Here is a 20,881-nt window from a genome sequence, read left to right on the forward strand (position 1 = left end):
CATTTTATAATGATTACATATTACCATGACTTTTTACATAACCCCTTAATATTTTGTGTATACAGATAAACAGTACATGTTATTGAAAACTCCCTAGGGTTCATTTCTTAGTTTGTACAGCCAGAGCATTGATTCCCATCAATTTCTCTTCCCAAAATCTCTTATTGATAAGGGAATTACTGTGTCTGCAATTCCACTACTATTTCTTTATGAGGGAAAGAAACAGAATACAAATGTCATTGCATATTACTGTCTGTGCCGTACACAAAGCAAGAGTTGTAGGGTATGCAACAGCTCACCAAATACCAGCACATCTTCATATATTAGAGATACCATAAATTAAACCACAGTTAGTAAAAATTAATTACATTTGAGAGACCATGGGAGTAAAGCAACAGCTCATCAATTACCAGCACTTCTTCATATCAGAGAAACCATAAATTAAACCACAACTAGTAAAAATGAATTACATTTGAGAGACCTTGGGAGTAAAGCAACAGCTCATCAAATACCAGCACGTATTCATTTCAGAGATACCATAAATTAAACTGAAATCGGTAAAAATTAATTACTTTTGAAGAACCCTGTGAGGTATGCAAGAGCTCACCAATTACCAGCACTTCTTCATATCAGAGAAACCATAAATAAAACCACAATTAGTAAAAATTAATTACATTTGAGAGACCCTGGGAGTAAAGCAACAGCTCATCAAATACCAGCACATATTCATTTCAGAGATACCATACATTATACTGAAATCAGTAAAAATAAATTACTTTTGAAGAAACCTGTGAGGTATGCAAGAGCTCACCAATTACCAGCACTTCTTCATATCAGAGAAACCATAAATTAAACCACAATTAGTAAAAATTAATTACATTTGAGAGACCCTGGGAGTAAAGCAACAGCTCATCAACTACCAGCACATATTCATTTCAGAGATACCATAAGTTTAACTGAAATCAGTAAAAATTAATTACTTTTGAAGAAACCTGTGAGGTATGCAAGAGCTCACCAATTACCAGCACTTCTTCATATCAGAGAAACCATAAATTAAACCACAATTAGTAAAAATTAATTACATTTGAGAGACCCTGGGAGTAAAGCAACAGCTCATCAAATACCAGCACATATTCATTTCAGAGATACCATAAGTTAAACTGAAATCAGTAAAAATTAATTACTTTTGAAGAAACCTGTGAGGTATGCAAGAGCTCACCAATTACCAGCACTTCTTCATATCAGAGAAACCATAAATTAAACCTCAATTATTAAACAATAATCACATCAAAGGGCCCTCTGTCATGTTCTGTTTTATTTTTTGGTGAAAACCCGAGTCACACACTGCCAGACCCACTCCAAACTGAGTCAAAGCCGTCCAATTCTTGGCCATTCAGGGGTTGTGTACTTTTTGTTTGTGTGTAATTGGTCAGGGGGTGTTTCACAAAGATCCTAAGTGGAACTTAGCTCTAGGCCTGAGTCATGTCGGGATTTTCATAAACCGGGTCCCGACGGCCTTGCACCGATCGGGACCCAGTGTCCCGAATTTGGCTCGCATGATTTGTCACTTGCCTAGAAAAAGTGCATATCATCAGTATGTCCCTTAAAAGTGACCTTTTTTATCAGTTGAATAAATCAACACATGCATACCTGGGCACAGATCGGTATATTCATCCATTTGACATTATTTTCATCCATGATCGGCGATGTATAGTGCCATTATCGTGCCTCTAAAAGTAAAAAAACTGAAGCAAAAATAGAAAGACAACATTCGAGCCGCCATTTTGATTCATGCAGGTTGAATAAATCGGGTAAAAAAATATAAATGTTAGAATAATAAAACGGCTTTCTAAAAAATTCTTCTTTACAACATACCGATCAAATAATTTTTAAAGACAAAATAAATATTTATCTCTTATTTTAAACATCACATGCTTTTTTTTAAAAGCTAAAAATTACTTGGTAATCACAAGAAGTTTCGATACGGATAGCTGTTGCAAGGCAAGTTCAGACTAGTCACAGAAAAATGCGCAGTGCACCTCGTTAGCTATAATGCGTGCCAGACCGAACCCGAACAAATATACTTGATCGTAACAAGAAATCATTAAAAACTACGAGAGCACAATTGAAAAGACAACTACTGCTCAAAATTACCATAATCAGATACACTACTTGGACAAAGAATTCAATAATCGCCCAAGAAATGCCACAGAAATGGTGATAATCGAGGAGTAACTGGGTACATTTTTATCGCAAGGGACCAGCTGCAAATACTTGAATCCTTTGTTATACTGCTTTTACCGTAGAGGGTGGTATTTAGTTTCTAGCCTCGTTTTCAATTAAAACACGTGTAATTTAGAGCAGCAGGCCCATTCCGATAGTAATTGTACCTATAGTAACTCCTTAAATATCACTATTTCTGTGGATTTTCTTGGACAACTATTCTATTCTTCCTCCAAGTTATGTATCTGTTTACAATAATTTTAAGTAGTTGTCTTTCCAATTGTGCTCTCGTAGTTTTTAATGATTTTTTTCTTGTTACGATCACGTCTTTGTTTGGGTTCGTTCTGGCATGCATTACAGCTATATAACGAGGAGCACTGCACATTTTTCTGAGACTAGTCTGAACTTGCCTTGTAACAGCTATCCGTATCGAAACTTCTTGTGATTACCAAGTAATTTTCAGCTTTTAAAAGAAGCATGCGGTGTTCAAAATCAAAGAAAAAATATCTATTTTGTCTTTTAAAAATTATTTGATCGGTATGTTGTAAAGAAGTACTTTTTAGAAAGCCGTTTTTATTATTCACACATTAATGTTTCTTTCAACCTGATTTATTAATCCTGCCGTTGGCAACAACAACCCCATGGGGCGAATTGCTTTGCAACCCATATTTATATCAGCAGTTCGGATTGTTTCAGGATGAGCTGGAATATGATTGGTAACAATTTAATACTTAATTTTTAAGGTAGATTGATTTTAATGGTGTGCAAAACTGCAATTTCTTACATATTTCCTATTTTTTCGGAGCGTAGGTTTTAAAAAAAAACGAAACCGGGATTCGACGGCAACGGTCGGGTCCCGGTGTGATGGACCGTACCAACTCAAGCCTACTTAACTCTAAGTTGGACTTAAACATTATGGAGAGCCATTTGTAGCCTTGAAATAAAATATATTCAAAGCAAAAGTTTAAGTATTTTAGACTTTTCATAAGTTCCACATCAAGAACATGAAATCTCCTTGATAATAGAAAATATGAATGACTTGAATCAACATTTTATGCCTCTTACAATAACTTTTACAAAATATTTTCAAAGATGCTAACGGCTTTCCATAATTATTAAGTCCAACTTGGAGTTAAGTTCGACTTAGGATCTTTGTGAAACACCCCCTGGTAATGTATTTTTTGTTCAGTCTGTTGTCAGTCTGGGGTAGAAGAAAGAGTACCTGACATAGCGAGTAGAAAGGACCGTGGACCTTGACCTCTTTGCTAAACCGTGAAGCGCTCTCTTGGTTGTTGATGTAACAGTGAATCCAGCTCACCATGAGGTCCAGGCATGCATTCACAGTGCTGTCATACATTCCAATGAGAATATAACAAATAAAGCCGTCATATATGATACACAAAAATAGAAAATGGGTTTACTTGAAAGTAGTTTTTGGATGCCCTCAGTAAACATGTATAGTTAATTGTTAGAATATTACCATGACTTCTTATATAACCCCATTACATTTTGTGTACCGTATTTGCTGGCGATAAGGCTGCACCCCCGATTTTGACATTTAAAAAAAAAAAAAAAAAAAAAAATGTCGGAGGCGGGATATGAACCCTCCCCTACAAATGTTGTTATGACCCAAATCACCGCCTTAGACAGCTCGGCCATCCCGGCCCTGGTGCTATCCTTCGCAGTTTTCTCTTGTGTATATATTGAAATGGATTCAAAATTGCGACTTCGCGTGTTGGATGCTTCGCGGCAGCTTTGTTAAACGGGCCCTTCTTTTACTTTTGCAATGCATTGGCACAAACTTAGATCAAGATCTATCGGCAGATGTTGTTTTTGGAAGTTTATTTTCCTCTTCATGTCAACAATGCAAGATGAAATTGTTGGTAAGATGTGTGGAAATTTCCTGTACCATAGTGGTATAGTTATTGTACAGTTCGTAGCCCCATATGTGCAAATTCGTGCTGGTTTTGACTTACTTTTTTTTTTACTCTTTGCCGCAAAGGCCACACCCCGACTATTTGATATTTTCTCTTCCAAAAATACTGCGGCCTTTACGCCAGCAAATACAGTATACAGATAAACAGTACATGTTCTTGAAAACTCCCCAGAGTTCAGTTCTTAGCTTGTACAGTCGGAGCATTGATGTATTCCTATCAATTCTCTTCCCAAAATCTCTTATTGATGAGGGAACAACCGTGTCTGCAATTCCACTACCATTTCTTTACGAGGGAAAGAAACAGAATACATATGTCATTGCAGATTACTGTCTGTGCCGTACACAAAGCAAGAGTTGTAGGGTATGCAACAGCTCACCAAATACCAGCACATCTTCATATTAGAGATACCATAAATTAAACCACAATTAGAATATATCAAATATAGCTGTCATATATGATACACAAAGATATAAAATAGCCTTACTTGAAAGTAGTTTTTCAATGCCCTCAGTATAAAACCATAGAGTACTTATACATGTATGTAGTTAGTTAATTGTTCTCTGTTCCAATCACAAGCATGGCTCATTACAAAATAACTATTATCACAGTATCAATTGCTACCTTTAGCCCAACCGAACTGACCTCACAACAGTTTGTGTTCATGCTGTTGACCTCAAACCTAACTGGCACTTATCCCATATTAATGCACATGCATCAAGTATTTTTGTGAAAGCAGGGTCTAGACTGTCTGAGTGAACTTTCCTAGCAGCATCCAAGGGGATATAGTTTGAAACTGAAAGGACCCATGCAGATACCCTTGGTATTTCCCTTGGGACACTAGTCTATTGGGGAAAATGAGCATGGTAAAGCCAGTCACTCAAAATTTTTTTTACTTTTTTGAGGCACTTCATGATCATTTTGACACGCAAGTTTTTGTTAGGGCTTCAATATGACACCATATCACAGACACTGATAACACGTAGGGCCACGCATCTCAGATTTAGCATTGTTAAACAATGCCTTTAACTACAGCCCGAGTTAACTTGGACTTAGTTTTAACAAGTCCACAAAGTGCTAGAAATCAATACCTTGCAGGGAGATAGTTAGCTCTCGCAACAAATGATGCCATATACGATGCCGTTGTCTGCCTCACGACAGCTGGTGTGTTGGGGTTGATGAACCTTCTCCACAATGCATCCACAAAGCTGTCTACTATGCCCTGTGCAGAAAACGAGTAAAACATAAAATTAAATTAAAAATTGTTAATAAAAGCATCACATTGGCATTGAAACTAACAAAGACTAGTGTCTAAAAGGTTAGCTTGTAGGATTGCATTATCATTTCATTTCCCAAAAAGTTTTACATCGCTAAGGACCACAAACAATGTGATGTCCTGATAAAATTGTGTAACTCATATCTGCAAATATAATGCCACATGATATAACGCCATATAATACACCAGTTTGCTAACATATTCAAATAACATGGCTGTTTCTTTCCTGGGTACCTTAGGGACAATTATTCCATTAACCCGGTCTGCATATCTGTTGCTATGTCGGCCAAGCTTCGGGAAGCTTTTGGGTTGTCAAGAACAATCTTTGTTTTAAAAGAATGCAAACAATTTGAATATGTTAGTAAACGAGTCTATTGAATATGAAAGATTATTTTATCCTTATTATGTCAGAACACGCAGCTCATCAAAATTGTATTAATCTTGTAACCCTTGGCTCTCTCTCTCTCTTCCTATATTTTCTTCTCTGCTCTACCCAACTCCTTTGCCTACCTTCGGTCCTCTTCCACCTTCTCACTCTGTTGGTATCCTCGTATAAAATTGATTTCAAGCATCCCACCCACTTAAAGTTCTTATGATTCTATTTTGCATTGTAACTTTCAACCATTACTGCAATTGTCTTTAGTTATGGTTAGTTTTCTTTTTGCAAATTGATTTGTAAACTTATACCTGTAAATAAACACCAACATTTCTGAATGGACAATAAATACTTAATTTCGACTTCAATTTTCGAAAGTCTATACAAGGAATGTTGTCAATGCTCTTATGTTTAAAGTAAAAGTTTGTAAAACTCTACTCAAATTGTTACGAAGTTGCATAACCCCACCAATAATTTTTACAGGGTAATTGGCTGGCCTCGATCTTAGCTGGTAGAGGGTTCACGATGAGAATAACAGGGGAGATCTATAAGGAAACGATGGTATATTATTCAGAAACTTGGAATGTGAAGACAGTTGAAAAAGGTATCTTGAGGAGAACAGAAAGAGCCTTGATACAGAAGATGTGTAGTAGGAAACTGTCAAATAGAAAGAACAAGTGAGCTCATGAAAAGGATCTGAAAGAAACTATGGTGGAAGTGGGAGAGAGAGAAGTAGATTGAAATGGACGAGTCATGTGTTGAAAAGGAAAGATGATGAACCTGTGAAAAGAGCGCGAGATCTGGAAGTAGATGGTATACGAGGGGAAAGGAATACTGAAGATTTCATTGAAAGATATGGAGAATAATGAAAGATATGGAGAAAAAAGAAAGCAGTAAGGTTGGTCTAAATGAGAAGGATGCTTGGGACAAGAAGAAGTGGAAGAAGGGGTTATCGTCACAGCGCAAAAGCCTTCATTAGTTGATGATGATGAATCAACAGCTTAGTCAAGCACTTACCTGTCTGAAGCTGCAGAAGTAGAAGAAAAGGAATTGCACATGACTGGAAGCATGAGTAGGTAGGAGGACACTCTCAAACACCTGAAGCAGGTAACGATGCAACACTTTGGTTTCCTCAAACAAAAATTCACCTGTAGCAACACCAAAGAGAGAACAAAAGAAAAATTTGCCAATCCATTGCAATATGTTATACAAAATAAGAGTCAAATCTAGGGTAAAATGCCAAGCCAGACGATTGTACCGAATGCCAATGTTGGCTTAGTATTTCATTAAAACTGGGTAAAATATTCATATTCATGAAATAAGTATTGAACTGAATAAGGACAGAGGATACTAACCATTTTTGAAGCACGATTCCTTGAGAAAGACCATGAGGACACACATCAAGGTATCAACTTTGGTTGCCTTCTCGGACAGTTTTACTTTCTCCTCGTCATCTTTGCTCGATTCTACTTTCTCATCATCCAATCCATCCTGGAAAAAAAAAAAGTACGGACAAATTAATCAATCTATTCCAAAACTGCTAAAGAAATTTAATAGTGCTACATGGGAGGCGCAATAGCTCAGTTGGTAGAGTAGTGGTCTTGTAATCCGGCAATTAGGTAAGGCATTAATCCTCATTACTAGGTCTCTCAGAGAGGACCTACAACCGTCGGTCCTCTGGTTGCCTTTTAACAAGCATTTATGCTTTCTTAGCAGTCAGGTAAAATAACCACCACTACATGTTAGCAAGATAAAGGTGATTTGAAATTTGCTCTGCCACCAGTTCCTCTGGCATTGTTTTGTCATAGATTATTTATATTAGGGAAGGGAGGTATAGTGTTTGGTTCGAGGTTGAATTTAAGAATGTTTTTAGTGTAGGATATTTGACCAATGTGCAATTATCGTAGGTGCATGTGTCAGACAACCAAATGGAAGGATTTAAAAGGAGAGAGAGACTTGAACAAGACTGACCGACATTATAAAAAAATGAACCGGATGCTTCCTCTTTGAATAGTACGCTCTAGCAGCAGAACACCATGTATGGTGAACCATTACTAATGTCAACAGTTGATGTCAAATCAACCAGTTTCCCCTAAGTGGGGATAGAAGGCAGGTACTACTTGATAGGAACTGAATAATGATTTCATAAACCATGATACATCCTTTTCATTCAATTAAATTAAAATGAGATATCTTCCAATAGGATTATGGTTACAAAAGTTTGCATCTCAACAGCCTTGTATGATTTTTTTGTCTCCCTATATTCAACTTCAATAATAGAGCAATATGTGAACACTCACAATACAGGATAACTTGACTAAAGCTAGTGAAATAATTGTTCAGCACTTTAAAAATATTTGTAGTAAGCCCAATATCCATGTAAATTATATTAGCATAACTATCCTAATATTGTTCTTCAATAAAGCTATTAATTATCAAGATCCAGCAACATGTATACTTTAATAGATATTCTAAAGATGTGAGGAGGGCATTGTTACCATAGCAAACTGAGGGGTGTCTGCTTCCTCCCTCTCATCCGGTTCCCAGACATCATCTTTGGGAAGACCAACCTGTATAAAGGGAAAAATTATTAATTTTTTAAAAAAAGTTTCTGTGAAATCCAAGGCATAACAAATTATTGGCAATAGTGGTCAACATCATCAAACCTATGATTGATAATTTTAACGTTTAACAAAAAAGATACGTAGCGCCCAAAACGGACCTATTTTTGACAGTTCTTAATAGATCACACATTTTGACAGCAACAGCAGCCCTTTACAAAACCACTCTATATCAAAGTCTATGGAAAGCCATATTTGCTAATTTTATAAAAACATTTTGCATTAAAAAAAGTGCAACTGCATGCAACAAAGGTTTTATGCATATTCACTAAGCCTATTGCTTATTTTACAGCCTCATAAATGTACCACGGCTGTTTATCGCTTAATATCTGAATGAGGCTTAACAAGGCGCTCAAGGGTGATTGTACTTACGTCTAGTTCCAGCATTCTGTGTATGATGATCTCTAGGATACCCTGACAAAGCTCTGGTAAGTACCGACTAACATGAAGCAGGTTTCTTATGTACCACTCCTATGGGGAATAGAGAAAGACATTTACATTAGCATGCTTTATATAGTGTCTGCCCATTTGATCTGGAACATCAGCTTCCAGCATTTTGTTTATGATGATTTCCAGGATATTCTTACAGAGCTCTGGTAGGTACTGACTTACATGAAGTAGGTTTCTTATGTACCACTCCTATAGAGGAAAGACATTTAAATGAGTAAGCTTTATGGTGTCTGGTCATGAGATCTCTACACCCTGGAGTGGAGACAGGTGGGGGGGGGGGGGGGGGGGCTAAAATAAGATGAGGGACACGCATACAGTAAACAAATCAATTATTCACACCATTACCAAGTTTTGACATTTTTGAAGTATGTGAACAATTAATTGATTTGTCCCAATTCATGTTTCTTGAGAATGTAATGTATTTAAGCTTATATCTAAAAGTAGTCAACAAAAGGCCCCAATGCAACCAGCTCATCTGTCATTTTTGAATTATGAAAAGTACAAACACATCAAATTACAAGGTGTGCACCTAATTTAGTTGTAAACAGTATATCAGAACTCCACATGTTCTGGAGCCCCAGAAAAACATGACATAAAACTAGTATTCCTGTGTTATTTTATCTACTCGGCTGCACCTTGTCTGCATAAAAACTCAAAATCTTTGAAAACAGCACAGCACTTTGAATGATTACTTACTTGCATCAACACCAGAAAATAATCCATCCACATACAAATAAACCCACCTGAATGTAACACGATTGCCTGGCATGTGGCATGTTATCACCCAAGACCGAGAGAAGATATTTGGGAAGTCTGCGGAAAAGAAAGAAAAAGAAATATATAAATAACATGACATCCTTTATGACACAAGACAAATATGACAGTAATTTAATCAAGTAGATAAAACTACCCTTCAGTTCTTCATAACTCAGTCGCACTGACTGATAATAATGTGGAACACCAAAATGGTACATATGATTGCGTTCATACTTACAAAGGAACTACCCTCTGAACTTCTTGGAGGGTGGAGTGCACCATTCTGAACTTCTCTTCCTGTTCCTTGTGATGATCACCATCTACATCTGCACTGGAAGCTGCAGGGATACAGACCAAAAAAAAGAAAAGAATGAGAGACAGAGACAGAAAGTGAGAGACCCCTTTTCCCATTCTCCCAACGCTTGCTCCAGCGGCCTAGCGATTTGGAGGTTCTGGTAAAAAGTCTCTGCTTATTAATTTGCATTTTTGTATGCATGTGCAGGGAAACAAGAAGAGATATGGGTCATTCCATCGGGTTGGGTCTTTTCAGCATTTTCATGTGTTTGAATGTTTAGAAGCTATTTACTCAAATTTAAATGGAGTTTTAGAAAAATAAAAGTATGTTATATTGAAGAGTAATGTAGTACATAATAAATAAACATGAAAACAGAAACTTGTTCTTCATATTTTTTTTTTTGTGAGTTTTACTACCGATGTCTCAGCGATTTTGAGGGTGAAAGTTGTGACATGAAAACATGTCATTTTCATGAACTTATTTCTGAAAAAAAAAATCATCATAATGCAATGTTTCCTACTTAAAACATGTCACCTTTAATACCCCTACTATGTTTGAGAAGCTCAAGTGAAATGTGCAAAAAATCGGAAAGTTAATTTATATTGAAAAAACACAATACCGACGTTACCAACAATGTCCTAGGCACTTTTTTCGTAACGGCGGTAATTCTAGCATTTTACACAAATTTAGCAAGCTATTTTCTCACAAAGTTTCATCTTATTAGGAAGGTACAACCCCTCATGAACATATGTAGAAAGAATGAGGATTAAATTGGTCGGTAAATATAAGAAAACAATTAATTTACCGCGAAAATCGGGCGCGATGTGCTTCGTAATTTGGTAACGTCGGTGTGAAAATACGGTGTTTGAGATATAAACCAGCCCGCTAGCTTCAGTTTTCGGTGTTAAAATGACCTGCTAGTTATTCACGAATGCGTAGAACATGTTTTTTGCCGGACTGCGACGACCTACCCCTACACTGCAACCACAAACGTGAGAATGTCCATATAACGTCGGGCAGCCATTTTCGCCCGTCAGCGCCCAAATTGGTAGGTAATTTGTTTTTAAAGTTATTTTTATGGCCTGAATTATTATCATAGACAATGAAATTCCATTTTGTTTAAATGTAATTCCGTTTAAAATTGTGTTATTTATAGCTTAAAACGGTTTCAAAACCATCACGTGTGAGTGAATATTTTACTGTTGTCCCACATACTGATATATGTGTTATAACGAAACATGCAAAATCAATGCCGGACTTTTCCCCTTAAAAAGCTAATTTCTTAGACAAAAATTGAATTTTGTTATAAGCATCCCGTAAATAATGATATTCATGATGTTCCTACACCTCAGATTTTTTCTGACAAGTGTTAAATTAATTAATATTATTTATATGGTGCAATTAATTGCCATTGAACAATGATGGCTAAGCCTAACGAAAAACACAAGTTATTGAACATTGTTTCCTTCAAGTTAGGAAGTTCAATCTGAGACCCGAAATACCAACATTTTGGGCAAAAAAGGGGGTTGGGGTTGAGATAGAGAAGAATAGGCTAAAGGGGGAGGGCACCCCCCCCCCCCCCCGATTCAATTAATATTGGATACATAATAATGTAATGAGCCTTTTTTTTTTTTAATATAATTTTTTTTTTTTTTTAATTTAAAAAAAAAAAAAAATTAAATAATCATTGATCTGGCTCCCCCTTCCCCCTCATCCAAAGGTTGAAGTGAGGGATAAGGGGTTTCAACACCTTCCCTCCCCTCCAAATAATGATAAATAACAAATATAATTTTTTAACAAAAATTTATAATTCAACACAAATATTAAACTTAAAAGAAAAATTAAAATGAACAACCAATAATAATACCTACTTCTATTTTGGCATGCAACGAGCCAAAAGTGAGGATGGTGCCTCCCTATCCATCTTGCAATCCTCTGTCTAGTTGTTCCATCCTTAATTCTTACAATTTGATTTTACAACAGATCTAGATAGAAGTACTTGATAATTGCAAACACAACACACGTTTGAAATGAAAAATCACAGAAACAATTTACAGTTTTGTTTTATTTTTATCTCATTTAATATTCTTTACTCATTGGTTTTCATTTATTTCTTTTCATGCATATTTATTAGATTGCTGCATCCATATCATTCATGGCTCCTCTACCTCCCTTGAGGATTCAGCTCCGGCAGAGAGAGATCAAGAGAGCAGGCAAAATGACCAGTCATCGAAACCTTCCTGGAAAACAAAGATCTTTCCAATCTAATCACTATTTTGAAGAAGATATAAAGTTGATCATTGATATCTATCAATATACCTCTTGTATGAATACTGATTTTTAATTTACTGATCAAGGGATGAAATATATTTCAGATGACATTTGATGTAGTCTGTCATTTTTCAATGAGTATAAAAGGACAGTTACTCTAATATCATACGGATGTTACTCTAATATCATACGGATGTTACTCGGACATGATGTCCGTGTAACATTGGTAACTGGAGGTGTTGAGGTGAATATAGACCATAAATCTTGCAGGTTTCCTTTCAATTGTGTTATCATCTCATTAAATATGTTTCATGCATCAATTAATTAGCACATTTCTTGGAATGTAGCCAAGATTTTCTATGCAAGAGAAAAGATTACCCTTTAGAAAAAAACATGATCTGAAAATTGCTAGTTCCTCATTTGTTTCATGTTTATAAATTGATATAATGTTGCTGTGTTCAAGTTTTAAGTATTCTAAACTATTGCTCCCATCATCTAAATGTTTTCCACACACAAAAAAGTGGAGTACAGACTGTGACAAAGTTTCAGATCAGAAAATAACTGAGCAAGTAAAAAAAAGATGTCCTTGTAACGTTGGTTTTTTGGTGTGTCTGTTTTTTCATTTTAAATGAAAGTGTGCGAAGGAATACACACAATTTCAGTGGAATCTATTGAAGAATGGGTGTTAAAAACAGGATATAACAATATAAAAATTATTCAACAACTCTGAATTTTGAACCTTCATGTCACAATTTATGACCCAACCCAATGGAATGACCCATATCTGTGTTGGGAGAATGGGTATAAGGGGGGGGGGGGGGGGATTAAAGGGGAAAATAATTGTGGTACATACTTGTGCTGTGACTCTTCAAACATTTTGAAAATGCTGTCTTCTCTTCTTTTTCATAGTTGGACTTTGTTGAAGAATTTTTCTGAATCCCAAACCCCACTTTTGTGATGAATTTGTTTGATTTTTCAGTGATTGTTGCATATCATGTCACTTTATGTATTTACGTCAACAACATTGAATCTTTGTTGACATGTTGTGTTCCCTTCAAAATACAATTTTGTTGACAAGCTCATCGACAGAACGCCTGTCAACGACAGCACTAATGATTAGAATTATTTTTATGCTGGGAAGCCTAGGCAGCTTAAATGCTGTTCTTCATGAAGCCCTGTAATTATTATTACACCTGGGTGGAGAGTGACAAATTTAAATTACTTTCTTACCAAAGGAGGTAACTGCTGGGCCGAGATCCGAACCCGCAACCTTTGGATTTAAGAGTCAAGTGAATGAACCACAATACCACAACATATATCTACAACTAACCATTACACCACTAAATTAATCAACGTCTATTTAAGTTAGTGGATCTGTCATAAATAACCATATTTGACTACAAACAAACAAACAAACAAACACCATCTTACCTGGAGGTGGTACAGGATTTTGTGGATTGAAGTGACGCACAAGGGTGGTCAGTACCCTGGTCAGATAGATGGGTTGAGCCGACACAAAGTTGACCAACAAGGCTTGGTAGTGACCTCTGACAATTGCATCTCGCTCCACCCAGTCTACACGCTGGATAAGACAAGGTAAAATGTATTTCAATATTGATAAATACAGATGTCCGACATTTGCGTTGACATAAAGATAAGGGGTTAGGGTTAAGGTTGCAATTTTGATGTAGGTTAAGTGTAGGTTGGGTCCAGGCTTGAAGTTGAAGCAATTCTGTAAATGTATGACACTGACCATAGGGCAATTGTCACAAGAGCATGTGTCGTACAACCCCTGTAACTTTCATGCACAAAATGTAACTTCTCATTTCAGGCCTCACCAGACAAGTAGGCTCTGAAACAAGTTATCGTGTAGCAAATGCTTGCTGGTATTGTAACATGCACAGCCAACAGTAGAGGAATTATTTTAAAAAAAATGCTATTTCCCATTTTTTCTTACAAATAAACCTTGACATTTTGACAAATTAAAAAAAAAAAAAGTTTGACTCCAAAATGACTTAAAGATATAAATGCATAAATACATGAAATCCTGGACGGATTGTAGAAATATCCATCAATATCTATGCTTTCATCAGAACAATACAAGATCACTGTTACAATGCTACATTCAAATTTCTCTTTCAATCCCCTCCCCCCCCCCTCCACACACACACAACTAGCTTGACACACTAAAATGCAACCAGGACACATGGGCGCCTGTGAGTCCAGACCCCTCCCAAATTTCCAAATTTTGACATAGGGTTCAGGCATAAAGACTCTAAAAAGTTCAATCTAGACCCCCTCCAAAAAAGTTATGGAGGAGCCCCATCCCTTTATTGATGATCTTTTCAACATAATGTGTGCTTCAACTTACCAGTATTGCCCTGACGAGGGCCTCATGTTCACTTGCTAGTCTGGAAACACACCCCTGTAGCTGACATAATAAATGGGTCAACTCTTCTGCCTGTTCAGAAACATTAGATAAAAAGTTGGAATAAAAAAAATATTAAAGGTTAAGTTGAGTTTAGTCATGCGATTGCATTGTGAAAGAAAAGGTGTGGAATGGATCAGAAAAAGTTGATCATGTAGCATGTAAGTATTGGTGTGTACTGCAAGGTTCTGGAGCCACCAAAATCATAATAAATTTGGCCCAGTCTTGGTAAAGTAATAAGCACCGTACACAGAAAACTGTATATGGGACTACACAGATGGTGTCAGGCCTACTTACCTTCATTTCCTTATCTCTGTATGCTCATTACAATACTCAGCCAGTATACATTTTCTACCAAAATTGTTTGGCAATGACATTTATTTGTAATCTTGAACATTCAGTGTAAGTTTTGTTGATTCTGTGAGAATCAGGGGTGATAGTGAGCACTAAAAAAAAAAAAGTTTTTTTGTTTTCACCTCAACCACGCCCCCCTTGAGTAAAAAAAAGAAAGAAGAGGATTCGCGAGGAAAAAAATGGCATCCAACAACATTCCCCCCTTTCGAGTAAGAAAATTGGGGAAAAAAAGGGCAAAATAGGGAAGAATTGAGAAAATTATAGGAAAATCGGGAAAATCAGGATAAAATAGGGAAGAAAAAGATTTGGTAAAAAAAAAAAAAAAAAAAAAAAAAAATCTGGATTTTTTTTTTTTTAATATATTTTTTTAAATCGGGAAGAAAAAAAAAATCGGGAAACCGATTTAAATCGGGTTTTTATCAGGCCTGGAGAATTCATTTTTTCTTTTTTTTACCAGACCTCAAGTTTATTTTAAATATTACAAAATACAATGTTACATGTAGATGTCAGTGCTCTGGGTTAACAAACTCAAGATTCATAAATCCTTTCCAAAAGGTTTGAAAGCTAACTTTCACTCAGTTTTTCTTCTTCATTTCTTTCCTTTACAACAAAAATGTATTTATTCTCTTACTTACCCCTGTAGTAGGATCAGGAAGCTTGTCCAAGACATTTTTGTATGGCACAGTATTTCCCTGAAAATGATCATGGAAAAGAAAGAAAAGACATGTTTTAATTGAATAATGAGGTAACATGTCAGGGGATACAGGGACTACCTACTCAGTTATTGTTGCAATAAACCTGTAAAAATGTTAATTATCAAATTTCTATTTTACTAAAAACAAATGGCAATATTATATTATCAATGAAATTTATAAATCAGATTTAAATATACACAATAATTGTTTAGTTTTCTATATCACTTCAGAGATAGCACTTGTAAAATGACCCTAAAATATGAGTCGAGCAAAACACAATCAAAAGAGCTGATAATAAAAGAAAGAAGATTTAAAGCCCATTGGTACTAGTCTATATTATTTTATTTTTGATGATTTTTACCTTTTCATATTCTGCAAACACATGCTCTGCCGTTATTGCTACCCAGCTATCCCGCCTGCTTTTCCTTGGAGTCTTCTTGGGAGTCTTTCTTGAAGCCATTATCTGAAAAAGAAAGGGTTACAAAACATGTTTGAACTAAGAAAGCAATCCAAAATACGAGCAAAACCATGAAAAATTACCATTTTTGACTGTCTACCGGTACTTTAAAAATTCATAATCCTAGACCTACTTTTGTTTTGATAAGTTTTTGTTATGATCCACCCACAAAACCAATGGGCCCCTGACATCAAAAGACAAAAATTTGGGGGCACAATATACAAGTGCATACTGAGTGATGGTGGGTTGCGGGCGGGCACGCGCCTGTGCAAAGTTATCTACCGCCATATCCTCCTTCCTCATTACGGTAGATAACTTCACCCAGCGCAGGCATGCACTTGCCCGCAACCCACCATCAGTATGCACTTGTAAGTTGTATTGTGCAGCGGTTTGCCATGAAACCTGTGAAAAAAGTGTATACTATTATCAATGTTTTTCCGAAAAATACTCCAAAAATAACAAGAAAATTGACACGAAACAGGTTATAAGCATAACTTTTATCTCATGATCTTTATTAAAACGTTTGATGAATATTTACTTCATTTTGGGTATGTTTTAGTGGAGATACATGCCAAATTTTGGATAGGCTTCTGAACAAGCGCCAGAAACAAAAACTTTTATTAGGTCTAAATAGGCAAATTCACGCAAACAAATATATTCAAAAAATTGACTTGAAAACACATCAGACAATTAGTCTGAACCGAGTCAGGAGCAAATTTGAAGAAATTATATTTTTAAATGTTGTAAAACCAAAGATATAAGAAGAAAACTGACCAAGTATCTGTACTAAAAATCGTACATGTAAAATTGGTCGTATGCATTTGACAGCTGAAGATGACGCGCGTTCTCGAATCCAAAATCATACCTCACACACACACTCTCGCCATACCGCGAATGGTCCGTCGGGGGGAGCTGGCCGGCTGAGAGTTTGCAGCGATTCCAACGCAGCTTCGGAGCTCCGCAGAGCGCCATTTTAGCGGGACTCGGAAAGGTTCGAGGTGGGAAGGCTGCGGCCTAGCTTTTTGCCCAAACACCGCTAGATCGGCTGCTGGCAAAATGAAAATAACTACGATCGAGAACATCGTCGGTTTCTTAACTTTTCAGTGAGATAATTCTGAATTCTAATTGAGACTATATAATAAATTAAATCGACAAAGAAACCTCGGTAGAACTCTTATAACTATACAAAAGCTTGTTTATTTCTTCATTTGACATTTCGTTTTCGACCATTTTTTCGTGCGCGAGTCAATGCAAACTATGTATTATTACCAAACTTTCAACACGCAAGGAACGGGGAACACTCGCGGACCTCGTATCGAATTCGTTGCAAAAAAAAAAATTCAAGGGTGATTTTGAAGCAGTGAAGAATATTGGCGTTGCAATGCGCAGAAATATACTTGAAAGAAACTTAAAAAATCATAGGGTCTACCTGAATTTTCAGAAAATCGTATTTGTATTAGTGTACCTAGACAGAAATAACCATCTGATTTGGGTCATTTCTTTAATAAAACTGACATTTGTTGTCATTCCCCAATACAGATGGTAATCCAGAGATCTCGTACCGTGGGGGTGGCTATGAACATCTTTTCGTTCACGACATTTTCTTCCCGATTTTCTTATTTAGATCTAATTTTCTGATTTCTAAATCAGATGTAAATTAGGTCGGCATGTCACTTGTCCTAATTGCAGTTATCCAAATCTGATAACTTAATATTAAATGTATAATTTACGGCCTTACTTATATGAATTATCCAACTTGTATGTCTGAACTGTGAAACAGTACGTTCATGCACTCAAACATAGGGCTATATGACCCGGCGGCCAAAATATTTCCGGGTCAACCTACCAAAACATAGCCAAATGGCCAATCAGAGCACTCGTTTTGTGGGAGTTCGTTGGTCAAGCCGGGCTGACTCGTACGTAGGTACGGTAGCTATTGGACGTTCGAAAAGAAAAAATGAATATTCATCAACTAAAACCAAGACGGATAATGTTGACGACGAGACTTTCTCGGATTAATCATTAATTTAGGATCTAAATCAGCAAGCTATCCTAATTCAAATAAGCTATATATATGTTATTTTTAATTTTTATTATAATTGCAGCAGTTATGAGGATGTAAAGATTGAAAATCTTGTTGCATATCTCATTCATCGCGGTCCGGTCGAACCGAACCATTTGTTCCGTACAGTCTCGTACAGTCCCGGATAGGCCATACTTCAGTCTCTATAATCGGAGGTCTAGTGGAGCCAGACGTAGTCTCAGTGGAACAACCGACGATTAGAGAGACTGAAGCTTTCGGTCTATAGTGTACCTAGATGTGACTTGTTTATAACTCAGATTTTATGAAGATTTGTCGGGAAAAAATGTCAATTTTTTTCCGTTTGGTGGTCATTTCTAGGCTAATATTTAAAAAGTTACTTCAGTAATGGTCCCGATGTTTCTCTTATCATACTCGCATGTTATTTCTACATAGATTAAACATAGACTAGGATGGTTAAGGGTAAGACCGGATAACATTATAAAAAAGATATATCCTTCCACCCTCCCATATCCAAGTTTTGGGCTGATTATTGCCGACCCACCGCAGCAAGGCCATTCAGATTTTCGTACGGGCGCAAAGCGCCCTCTAGTGCCCCATGAATGTGCCTAGTCTAAAGTCTAGATCTAGACCCTATTAATCATGATCTTTATTCGGACATTTGATGAATATTGACTTCATTTTGGGTAGATCTACGGTATCTCCACGGCCACACTGGAGTTACGGGTCAAATTTTGGATAGATTTCTGAACAAGCACCTGTATTTTTAGTGTGCAAGATCATGAAGATAAAGTACATGTACATGTCATGTCATAGACCGAAAACTTCAGTCTCTCTAATCGTCGGTTGTTCCACTGAGACTACTGTAAGGTTTTAATTTCACTGATCCAAGTGGTTACTTGTTTATTTTACACTGTACATTTAGCTTTCCACTCCGATATGCTTTAGCGCACTCCTGACCTACATTCATTCTCTCATGTCTGCTAGCTCTTGGCTTCTATTGTTCTGTCCCTATTCATTCATCCTCATGCACATTACCTGCTATAGCACCACACACACACACACACTCTTCCTTATCTCTTAGCTATTCAACCCAGCACACATGGCACATGGCACTCTATCTTTTACAAGCTTTTCTATTGGTTACCTATTTATTGTCCAATCTTGTGATTGGTTATTATTGTTTGATGGACTGGATGTCAGCCATCTTGGCAGCCATTTTGTGGTTGGAATAAAATCTGATAGTGCAGCTCAAGTCCTCAACCATGTGAGACCACTTTTGTTTTGTGTGGGACTTTACAACTGGTGGCAGCGGTGGGATTCGAACCCACGCCATCGAAATGACTGGTGCCAGCAGTGTGGCTGCCGCCAGAATTTGTCATTAGTATTTTTAATTTTTGTTCATAGCACCACCTATTTTACATGTGCATCGCCCTTTAAGTAATTTCTCTTTGTTACTTAAGAAAGATTTACAGCGCATGCCTAGCGCGGGTCAATGTCAATAAAAGGCCTACAAACACATTTTTAGTACGCACGAGAAAATAGTTCCATACATTCAAGCATAAGAAATAAGTTATTATCATTAATTATGTACTGAAATGTAAAGTAATGTTCATTGAAATGCGAATAACATTAGTAAATTCTGTCAAAACTAAATCGTTGGTCGTTTTAAGTAAAATTCCAGTTGGACAAATTATTTGATATCCGTGTGCCGATAAGTTCGGTGAACGCGTTGACCCTTGGCTTTTCTGAATTACGACCTGGCCCAAGCAATATGTGTTTTGTGGGGTCTTCAAGAAACGCCAAAGTTTCAAGGTATATTTTGCTGCCCAAGGATGGAAAAGTCCTGCCAACGAGGTATGTTATTGCAGAAATGTATTTAGAACAATTTCATATTACTTACATGATCTATCAGTTTGTAATTTTGATACATTATAAGTGTTTTTTCATGTTGTGATTAGTAGCGTTCAGTGAGCTAGTTTTCCACACACGTGAGATTGTTTACATCTAACGCTAAATTATGGAAAGCCATTTGAATATTTCATGTTTGAGTAATTATTCATGAATAAGAATTCTCTGTAAATCAGTAGCATATAAAACTTGCTTTTATATTCATAGTCTTAACTAGTATGCTCTTAATGCATGTTTATCAAATTTCTCGTAAGAGACTTGTAGCTCATATCATAAATGTTTTATCATGAACCCTTTTTATACTCATTCTGACAAATCATATCTGTATGAACAACTCTCGTTAAGAACATCTATCTGGTTTATCAACTCTTTAAATTGACAAGTAATCTGTATATTTACTTGTGTACATATATTTGTATCTTTCGCACGGTATTTATTATTCTGTGCTATTTTATACTTTTTATGTTCACAGTTTTCACGGCACTGTTCATCACTGTTACTTTGTTTTGACAATCGTTAAGTCAAATAAAGACATTCGTCACCAGAAAATGAACATCCGTTTCAACGTTGAGTTATTTTGATCCTGCGGCAGCAACAGTGAAAACTCGGATGGACATGACACCTGAGAAATCCATAATTGGATCAACTACTCAAGCCAAATATTTGATGTGATGTCTGGAACTGCATTCGTCCTCACCTGGCCACTAAGGAAGCTGACGAGGAACTCGGCAAGACACGGGCAATCAAACGGCTTGGAGGTTGATCATCGCTCAAGGATGTCAGGTTCATTTTC

The 20,881-nt window shown here is 36.5% G+C and overlaps 1 protein-coding gene and 1 long non-coding RNA gene across 2 annotated transcripts in view; one reads left to right on the forward strand and one right to left on the reverse strand.

Moving 5' to 3' along the window:
• Positions 1 to 20,881, reverse strand: part of LOC578942 (RNA polymerase I-specific transcription initiation factor RRN3) — a 52,471-nt gene that overhangs the window by 7,867 nt on the left and 23,723 nt on the right. Inside the window, exons 2-13 of the mRNA XM_030984145.1 lie at positions 16,041 to 16,142; positions 15,620 to 15,676; positions 14,574 to 14,663; positions 13,634 to 13,784; positions 9,875 to 9,974; positions 9,624 to 9,693; positions 8,803 to 8,901; positions 8,308 to 8,379; positions 7,165 to 7,300; positions 6,827 to 6,957; positions 5,249 to 5,379; positions 3,446 to 3,569 (exon numbers count right to left, since the gene is read on the reverse strand). Of these exons, the coding sequence (XP_030840005.1) occupies positions 3,446 to 3,569; positions 5,249 to 5,379; positions 6,827 to 6,957; positions 7,165 to 7,300; positions 8,308 to 8,379; positions 8,803 to 8,901; positions 9,624 to 9,693; positions 9,875 to 9,974; positions 13,634 to 13,784; positions 14,574 to 14,663; positions 15,620 to 15,676; positions 16,041 to 16,139 (1,260 nt within the window). The 5' untranslated portion in view covers positions 16,140 to 16,142. The remainder of the gene's footprint in view (positions 1 to 3,445; positions 3,570 to 5,248; positions 5,380 to 6,826; positions 6,958 to 7,164; positions 7,301 to 8,307; positions 8,380 to 8,802; positions 8,902 to 9,623; positions 9,694 to 9,874; positions 9,975 to 13,633; positions 13,785 to 14,573; positions 14,664 to 15,619; positions 15,677 to 16,040; positions 16,143 to 20,881) is intronic.
• Positions 19,537 to 20,641, forward strand: LOC100892536. The gene is made up of 2 exons (XR_004063900.1): positions 19,537 to 20,034; positions 20,561 to 20,641. It is a non-coding gene; the product is annotated as an uncharacterized LOC100892536 (long non-coding RNA).

The sequence above is a fragment of the Strongylocentrotus purpuratus genome, unplaced genomic scaffold (assembly GCF_000002235.5).
Source record: "Strongylocentrotus purpuratus isolate Spur 01 unplaced genomic scaffold, Spur_5.0 spur5_scaffold_14, whole genome shotgun sequence".
Lineage (NCBI taxonomy): Eukaryota > Metazoa > Echinodermata > Echinoidea > Camarodonta > Strongylocentrotidae > Strongylocentrotus > Strongylocentrotus purpuratus.